General features: G+C 43.6%; 1 protein-coding gene across 4 annotated transcripts; it reads left to right on the plus strand.

Annotated features, from left to right (window-relative positions):
- The first annotated feature begins 3,362 nt into the window (after positions 1 to 3,362).
- LOC119277301 lies at positions 3,363 to 8,805 on the plus strand. Of its 4 annotated transcripts, none has more exons than XR_005137025.1 (9): positions 3,366 to 4,032; positions 4,200 to 4,253; positions 5,045 to 5,156; positions 5,654 to 5,738; positions 6,431 to 6,635; positions 6,936 to 6,999; positions 7,084 to 7,159; positions 7,687 to 7,804; positions 8,412 to 8,805. XR_005137025.1 is itself a non-coding variant. In XM_037558560.1 (3 exons), exons 1-3 carry the CDS (start codon positions 3,846 to 3,848, stop codon positions 4,599 to 4,601), a joined length of 351 nt encoding a protein of 116 aa, XP_037414457.1. In that variant the 5' UTR covers positions 3,363 to 3,845; the 3' UTR covers positions 4,602 to 4,801. The 4 variants fall into 4 exon arrangements, 1 of the variants encoding a protein (XP_037414457.1); XR_005137026.1 differs by having other exon boundaries at positions 3,367 to 4,032; positions 6,487 to 6,635; XR_005137027.1 differs by lacking the exon at positions 6,936 to 6,999 and having other exon boundaries at positions 3,365 to 4,032.
- The last annotated feature ends 202 nt before the right edge of the window (positions 8,806 to 9,007 follow it).

Below are 9,007 nucleotides of genomic sequence, written 5' to 3' on the forward strand. Positions count from 1 at the left end.
TAGATTTTGTTTGGTTTTCTGTAGTTGGGACAGCGTTGTCTTCTTTCTTAAAATGCATGTAGCTTGCAACGGAGGGAAGTTGATGGGAGCAGATTACCAATACAGGGCCTTGTTATTTGTTACTCCAGCTGAAGATTTTGAGCTTTTTGTAAACCAGATTAAGCAAAATTATACCTTCCGGTGGGCAGGGTCCTCCCTATGGTGGATAAGGGACGGCCATCTGAAGCCACAGGACTTTTCCTGGCCATCATTACGCATTGTACAACGAGTTTTGGTGTAACAAGGGGAGGGGGCTGTCTCTAGTGGTTGGCCGGAGAAAAGTTTTGATTCATCATTTCAACAGTTGCCGGGCCTTTCAGGCAGACATTGAGATAAGGGCAAAGTGAGCGACCCCTTACTGCATACGTACTTCCCTTCCTAGAAAGGCAACGCGCACTTTGGGTCCAGAAAGGGACAGCAGAACGGTAAAGAAAATGACCATTTCTTATGGGCGAGCTAACGTCATGTAACTAACATCAGACTGGACGACGAGCTATGTTAAAACTTAGTTATATTTTTTTTCGAGTCATCCTTCGGCTCGGGAGCACCTGTGAGACGTGCAGTCGTCGTGCAGCTAGTTTTTTTTTTTTTTTTGAAATAAGGCAAAAGATTTGCCATTCCAGAGGAAGAAGTTTTAGAACAAAGCTGCAAAGCGGCGAAAAAAGAAAGAACTGCTCTCGCCGCATCACAATACCCAACTATTTCGCACCGGCCAGAGCCCAAAGAGACGCCTCCTTTTTAATCTTGGAAACGAGAACCATCGAAGTGACGGCCGTGTTACGGAAGACTCTAGCATTGCGTTCGGTCCATATCTCCCATGAGATGAGCATCATCAGAGAGGTCAGCGCCTTGGAAGATCCAACCCAAATGTGTATGTTGCTGGTCCACCAATCTCTCACCGAGACCCTCATCGCCCATGTGGCCATGTTGACGTGGTGCAGCTAGTGATTCGTCAAGTTCTGCCTCGACTGGCAGAATGGCACTAACCGTCGGCATGGTGAAAAGTTATGTCCGCGTCTTTGCAAGTTTGCATCATCGTTGCCAGTTCGGGCGTTCGGCCAAGGTGTTGTCAGATGGCGAGTTCTCTCTTCAATCTTCTTCGAAGGGCTATAGTAGGGCGACTCAAAAAAAAAGGAGCTAGCTATAGTAGGGGAGCTCCCTTATTTTAGGTGAAGTAGGAGAGCTCCTATGTGACGCTTTTTGAGTCAAGTAGTTGCTGTTTCGCACAGAGACTCCACTTGGCGGGCTTTCTGGGCCCTTTTCTGTTTCTTCCGTTTTGCGAGCGAGTGAACAAGGCGTTTCTGTTTGCTTCGTACGGTAGTCGTAATCCTTTTCATACAAGAAAACCGGATGGTAAATTGTTTCTGTTTATTCCATTTCAATGGAAATCTTAAGGCTTTCTTCTATGCGGTGCAAAGAAACAAATAGGAAAAAGTTTCTTTACAACTGAAACTATTCTGCAGTTCATGAAAGTACACAAGAAGCTATCACTGGCGCACAAAATTTTCATTGGGAAACTCCAGGAAATAACGTAAAAACATATTTTTAAATGACATGGATAAAATTGGAGGAAACATCTTTTAGTGGAAGTATTTTTTTTAGTTGGAAATCTTTCTTGGTGGTGGAGTTTTGCTTGCAGTTGAAAAAATTATTAGTGATGTAAACCCTGACTACAGAATAAAAGAAGAAGAGGGTAAGTTGGATACGTTCTCATTTCTGTCACAACAAACGGGTACCTTACAAACGGAGTACTAGTTACTTTCTCATAATTTTTTTGTTACAATCATGTCTGAATAATTTATTTGTAGAGCAAATCAAGTGCTAACCATGTGGCCGGAATTCGGGCCAACGCGAGAATCGCACCAGCCCCCGCGTCGCTTGCACAGGGCGGCTTGGGCGGCGCCTCCTTCCGCGGCAGCCGCGGCCACCCCAGCCTCCTCCTCTCCTCGCCGTCGCCGGCATTAGCCATCAGGGCAAAGCCCCCGTCTGGTGTCGGCGGCGGCGGGACAACACTCGCGTTCATAGTTTTCTTCAAACACCCTAATACTTTTGCCAGATCTGTCCCTGGTGGCTGCTTCGACGACGGTGCACCTGCTCGTGTGCTTCACGGTTGCTACTCCTCAGCTGCTCGATGCCACACTGCTTTGCGTCGACGACTCGTTGTTGAGGCTTCCCCAGCACAAGGACCATGGATCCACGTGGGTTTGGTCCTGTGCACCGGCTGGCTTGGCCTCTTGCTGACCAGCATGGCGGCATCGGGTCACGCCGGTGGTGCCTCGGGATGGCTCCTTGCTGGCCTGTGCTCGCGGCGGCAACCTGTATCTGGTGGGCACAGAGGCCGGCGGCGCATCGGCGCTGGGACGCGTGGACTTGATCCACCGGATGATGACGATGCGTGCGTCCTCTGGCATCGCTCGAGCCGGGCCTTGCTAGATGGCGGCTCGGTCTCCCCTCGTTTGCCTGCGGTATCTAGGGCGGTAACGGTGATTCGGATCTTGTTTGGCCTAGCGATGGTGGCTGCAAACTGTGATGGTGCAGCGACCTCTTGTGGCTCCACGGCGGCTGTGTACATCGAAAAATCTTCGGGAGTTCATCTCTTCAGATCCGATGGTTCACTTCGGCAATGAGATGGAAACTATGGACGTCGGCTTGACGCAGAGGGATGGTTGTGCAGCGGGGCATCGCATGTAGCTGCTGGGATCGTGGAAAAGTGGTGGCGACAACACATTTGTGACGTCGATGGCGGTGCTTCTTAAGTACCCGTTATCGAGCTCCGGGGTGAAAGCCCAGATTTGAATTCTGGCAATGGCGATGGTTATACATCGTTACCTTGTTGAAGGTATTGCTCGGATATGCTCGGACAATTTCTTCAGGGTGAAAACCTAGATTCCGGCGTCGACTGCTTGATCCAGTGACGGCGGCATTTGAGTGTTGCTCTCTTCCTGAAGGCGTTGCTGTTGAAGAATCATGATGTTCGGTGTCTTGATACGGCTGCGGATATGGTCTTTCCTGTATTTTGCCGATCATGGAACTGATCACTTTAGAAAAAAAAATCTTTCTTTCTTTTTCTCGCCCATGCATAGCTTTGGTCTTATATGACTTTGCTATTTGCAGGCGTGTTTTTTTTTGTGAGTTGGTGTTGGCTGTGTGCATCCTAGCTGTGCAGAGGCCGGGTGTGTACTCATCGTGTTTGTATTCTCTTGATGCTTTATTTTGAGCTAATAAAATCTACCCATTAAACCCATTAACAGTCGCGTAAATAGCGCCTCCTCGCGCGTTCCACCTGTCCCGATTTACTGTGCCGATTTTTTTAACGGGCTAAGGTAAGGTGGAAACGCAGGACAAAGAGCCCAGCCCTCGTTTCCCGTTCGCTGCCTTCGTCCCCGATTCCTCTCCCTCTTCCTCATCTGCCGCCGCCGCCACTCACCGAGCCCTCCGCCACAGCCCAGGCACAACCGCCGCACTCTCCAAGAGCGAACTGCAGGGCGCATGCCACATCGATCGATTTTACCATGCTAAAATAAAAATAATTACTCCCTCCTCATTCGCCCTCTCCCTCGTTTTCTCCTCCCGGCGGCTAGGGTTAGCGCGGCCGCCGCCCCATCCCTGCTCGCCGCCGCCTCTGCTCCATCGTCCCATCCCATCACTTCCGACGTCGGCCACTGGAGAAGGCGCCCCCCTGAGACCCTCTACTTCCCCAAGCCTTATATCTTCGAGTTCCAGCCGGCCACCATGGTGGTTGCAGAGGACGGGAGCAAGGGGATGGCATCGAGGGGCTCTGCCCACTTCTTCGTGCGCGGCCGCCGATGCAGCTCCACCTCCATCCCCACGCTTGCAGCCGTGGTGGTTCACGGTGCCGTCGCCGTCTTACTTGGCAGGAGCAACGCGCTCGATGCTACTCCGATGTTGCCGTCAAGCGCTGCTTCGCCTTGCTTGTCCCAACTCAGCCATCGCTGGAGGCCTGCACTTCTGTAGCCATCTTGTTTACGACTGGTTAGTTCCTCTACTTGAGGGTTCCTTTATTCCAAATCAGTTGCAAGTAGGCCGTGGATGCATAACATGGCTCATTGGATGTAATTGCTTGGAGATAGGCAAACAAATAAATCCCAATGGGATGTTCTTTGTGTTGGATTCACATCTTTGTCTCTTTGTTTGTGCAGATTTTGTTTCTCTATGCCTACAAGGTGTTCTGCGTCCACTTCCACGGCCCCAACGTCAGTACACCCGGCCCCATCTCATCTCCTGCTTAATTATTTTCCTTCTTTTCATTAATTTGGTGCAGATTGATTCATTAGCTGATGAGATTGTTTTGGTACATAGCCTTCATAGCGTTCAACGAACTCCTTTATCTAAAAATTAAACAGGGACAACGCTTCAACATAGTTGCATATCAATGTGAAATTTATGATCAAGTCTGGGCTGTACTCAATGTATTTATTTTGATTTCTGCAGAATGTCCATGGTTTGAGACAAACAGAAACCTGCTTCATGAATGCCTTCATCACTTGTTTATGATATTAAGGGCTGTGAAAATTCTGGTCTGCCCAAGATTGAAATTGTAACAATAGGTCATTTGTGGGGTTAAAATTGGGAACATATTGAAGAAGCAACAATATGTTAATTAACATGTTAACTTTAAGAATCGAATTTTAGGTTCGAATCTCATCAGGATTTTAGATAATCCGTCTTACATGGACCTACTGTCAGTAGTAGCACGATGGAATTTGATATATTTATTGCTGAATAAATTCTTCTCACATTGTAGCTTGACATAGAATTTTGAATGCAGAATCAAAATTAGATTTGTATTGGCAACATGTCTGCTTTAGAAACAAGTTCAGAAGTACTCCCTCCATCGAGTATATGCTATTTCAGGAATTTGATATGCTTGTTTAGTAAATACATTTGGAATCTAGAAGCCTTGAACTGGTTTTGTTTTGCTGATTAAGTATTATATTTTGTTAAACTTTCAAGCTTTCCAAGTGACATGCTTGTAATCTTGCAGATAGCATGGGAACATGAGCAATTCTTGAGGTTTAGGGTGACTGTACTAAGTCTATGGAATTGTCCACACCTCCTGAATTTTTGGAAAGTGCTGGTTGTTTGTATGACAATAGGTGAAGTCACTTCTAATGCACCCTAATTCTTTTTTCACTGTCTTAGTTTTTAATATTTTACTTGTATATTTCCCTTCTTTTAGAGAATCAACATATTGTCAATCAATATTCACTTTTGGTCAGGTCCACCCTGTCAATATCTGTTGTATTATTGAACTTTGTAGCAGATTGTTTTCCTGTTTGTATACACTATTATGCAATTCTTTCATGACCATTGCATTGATGCTGGTGTGTGAGGAATTGGGTAGGTGAATAGATTTGTATACAAATTTCTACCTGAGGCCCATGCACTTGATTTATGTAACATAGCAATGGCATGTCTGTATTAAATTTATCTTACAACATCTTAGGTATTTCTTTCGTGTATAAAATGATACCTATGCAATTTTCCATATGCATGTTTACTACACTATAGTTGTTGTATAAAGAACATGTATTTGTAGGTGTTATACCGTTGTGTCAAAAGATCTAAACTGTATATATCATTTGTTGTGCAGGATTCCAGATTCAGTGATTCGTGGTTTTACTCCTTCTGGTGTCCTCTAACTGGCATCCATTGAGCTGCTCCGACATCGACTGCAGGTTGGTGTTCTCTCTCTCTTTCTCTCCGCAGCTATGCGATACTTCTACCTGGTCTATGCTGAACTGAAAAGCTCAACTAAAGGAAGACACTTTTTGATGTGCACATTCTTTCATTGCTAGAAGGATCTGTAAAGAAAGAAAATTTAACCCATGAGTAATTGATCAAATTTCATGTTTGTAGATTCACATATAACATGTAGGACGTAATGTAAGTGTGAGTCTTTGGCTTTATGTCTTGCATCGTGTCAACAGTGAACACTAAGGTTCCTTGTGGTTAAAACTTTAGATGTTCCAGGCTGCAAATAAACACATATTATTATATGCTAGATGTGTTGTGTAAGAGGTGAGGAGCATTAAGCTTAGAAATAAAATCATTGTTCACCCATTATTAGTTCATCATGGGTTTTATGCGGAGAAATTAGACGACCGTTTGCCCATATCAGTGGTAATGTTCTCTCTTAGTTCTGTCTGCTAATATTTGCCCAGGTCTCTATGTTGAACAATTCAAAAAAATCTTCCAAAAATATTTATGAATGTTTGATATATTTGGAGGAACTGAATTTAACTACAAAGTGATCTAGAGTCATTTTATCAGATCTGTAGCAATTTGTTATTTACCTCCTACTCTTTCTCTGTCCTAAAAGCTTGCGAAGAAGCTCCATTAGATACAAATAAAGGTCATGTTGATGCAGGAAAAAAGTTTCAAGAGGTTAAGAAAGCTTATATGAGGTACTTGATGTTTGTTCAGCATGGATGCTCAATCTGAGGATGTACAACTTTCAAGGCGCACGACAATTTTGATCAATTATCCGCGTCAACACGGAAAGGCGGCGGAGCGATCTGGATAATATGCCTGGTGTCGGTTTTCTCGCCATGCTGCGACCAGCGCCTCTGCAGGTCAGTGGTGTTATGTTGTCCTCTTCGACAGTGGCGAGATCCACAACATAGGCGAGTGGGAGACCGCGCTGCCATTTTAAATGTGGCAAACTATTCTTCTATCATTGCCTCTGTGCAGGATTAGAATAGTGCGATTTCTAATATTTCATGTTTGGTAGTACCATGATCATCTATTTTGGCAGATTAGGGCCTCTTTGATTCGCAGGAATAGTGCGATTATATAGAAACAAATGTACCTACTTTGTTTCAGCTCTTGCATCACGGAGTTTCCATGTTCGTAATCTGTCTTGTTTTGTTCAGTGGGAAAGCACACATGTACCTACTTATGGTACTCTTAACTGAAGCCACCATTGAACCTTAAATGGTAACGTTTGATGCCACTGATACAATCCTTAAAGAATTTGGGTTAAGATGTGTCGTTCTGAAAAATTATTATGATTTTGTGCAGGTATCTGGATGTTTCTAGCCAGAAGACTCGCAACCTCTACTTATACAATGGATTGACTTTGTTTGTCGGATGGCTGGTATAGTACTCGTTGCTCCCATGATTTAACAGCCATCAGCCTTCTCTATAGGTTTCGTGAAGTCGTCTGATTCATGAAACTTGCATGTTAGAATTATCAAAAATCATTGATAGTAAGTCATGGTTTCCTGAAGTAATAGTTACTTAGTTAGGATACATTGCAGAAAGTAAACTTGTTGGGTGATATTTGAGAGCATGTATGTGAAGGTTGTTTCTTCGTAAGTTTTTTAGCTAATCTAGCAGGTCTCACGTAGTGTGATTTTGATCAACTCTTGTTCTAGAAAAGTGTTTGGTTGATTGCTAATGAAAATATCAGTTTCTATCTTTTCGTATGTAGCATCAACTGATGCTTTAGTAGCATGCCATCCACATCTTTGTCTAAATGCCTAGCTGAATGTGCTATGTGTATTAGTAATGCCTCTTTTGTATCAGTAGTGCAATATCTGTTGATATGTGTTCAACTCTCTGATGCATTATAATTTCTGTAAAATGGTTTACATGGACTTTGATTGAGCAAGAGTTACACAGGCCCTTATCGTCATGTCAATCGAACTCTAATTGAGGGAATGGCAGCAAAGGAGATGTTTCACAAGCACCGACAAAACATGGAGATTATGATTTGGAAGTAGTCGGGGGTCTAGTCATGGTAAGTTACAGAGTCAATCAGGCATATGATTTGGATCTGATTTAATGATATGAACCATTTGTTCTATTTTTCTAATAGCTATGTTTCTGTCCAACAAGAGGTTATTATGATTATCATTTATTGTCTTGTATTGGATGGTTATCCAGTAACATTCTTCTGTAAGCAAACATTGATATTTAGATCTCCGATGATGCACCAGGTGACAGAGTCACACACACAATTTATATGATATCTTGGGAAGATCAGTTCTGCCATAGTGCCCTTGCTGCTGCTGCTACTTTTAGCCTTTGTTTCCTTGGGAACATGTTCAGAGTGTAGATAAGAAACTTATGCTGCTATAGATGGATATATGGCATTCGGTGAAACACCAAAAACTTCTGAATCTATATATTCTACTTTTCCAAGTAATTCGGGTGATGTCATGATATCATAACCTGACATGAGTTGGTTAGCATTTGAGCAACTCTATTGGTGAAATGTTAGTTCTTCCCAGGCAGCTAATTACCAACTCCTCTCTCTATTTTTTTGGATTGTTAGATCGGTTAATATTAACATGAGATGTTAGTTTTGAACTTGTTCCTTTCTCATGATGCAATTCTCTATGCAGGTACGTCGACAGCAAGAAGACGGATATTCTTTTTCTGTAAAACATGACCCTTTGATTGATTTGGGTTCACTACTAAACTTTCTAGTGCTTCCTCATACGACTACCACCTCCGATTAATCTCCTTTGGATTCAGTTATGTACTTTTGTTTGTTTCCAACTATTTTTCACTCGGGTTTTTGTGGGTGTTGGTAGCTGGAATGCAGAGCATGAAGTGGTGTAAGGTGGTGTTGATGTGGGACATTGCAGCTGCTCCCAGATCAATTCAATGTCCATTTGAATATTTTAGTTCCTTTATGCCTTTGATTATATATTTTACTGAATAATGGGGTTATACTTGTGGAGAGTACCTGTTTATATTCGTTATGACTATTCACCTACAAGAGGAGGCAATTCATACCTATTTGTTCAAGTATTTTCACCGAACTATGCATATGCACGTTAAAAAAATACGGTGGCATGATTAGTGCGCACAGTCCTGCCTCAAGAGACGCGCCCAGGGCGCGTCCCAGCCACTAGTTTTCGAAAATTGTGGCCGGAATTCATAGCTACCCGTTGCAGAACCGTGGGGTGCAAAGCTAGTATGGCCCCTTAACAGT

The sequence above is a fragment of the Triticum dicoccoides genome, chromosome 3B, assembly GCF_002162155.2.
Source record: "Triticum dicoccoides isolate Atlit2015 ecotype Zavitan chromosome 3B, WEW_v2.0, whole genome shotgun sequence".
In the NCBI taxonomy this organism is placed as follows: Eukaryota; Viridiplantae; Streptophyta; class Magnoliopsida; order Poales; family Poaceae; genus Triticum; species Triticum dicoccoides.

Coding starts and splice junctions, on each gene's coding strand:
- LOC119277301 (XM_037558560.1), top strand. CDS start 3,846: ATGCAGCTCCACCTCCATCCCCACGCTTGCAGCCGTGGTGGTTCACGG. Junction 4,033..4,199: donor AGCCATCTTGTTTACGACTG/GTTAGTTCCTCT, acceptor TTGTTTGTGCAG/ATTTTGTTTCTCTATGCCTA. Junction 4,254..4,491: donor TCCACTTCCACGGCCCCAAC/GTCAGTACACCC, acceptor TGATTTCTGCAG/AATGTCCATGGTTTGAGACA.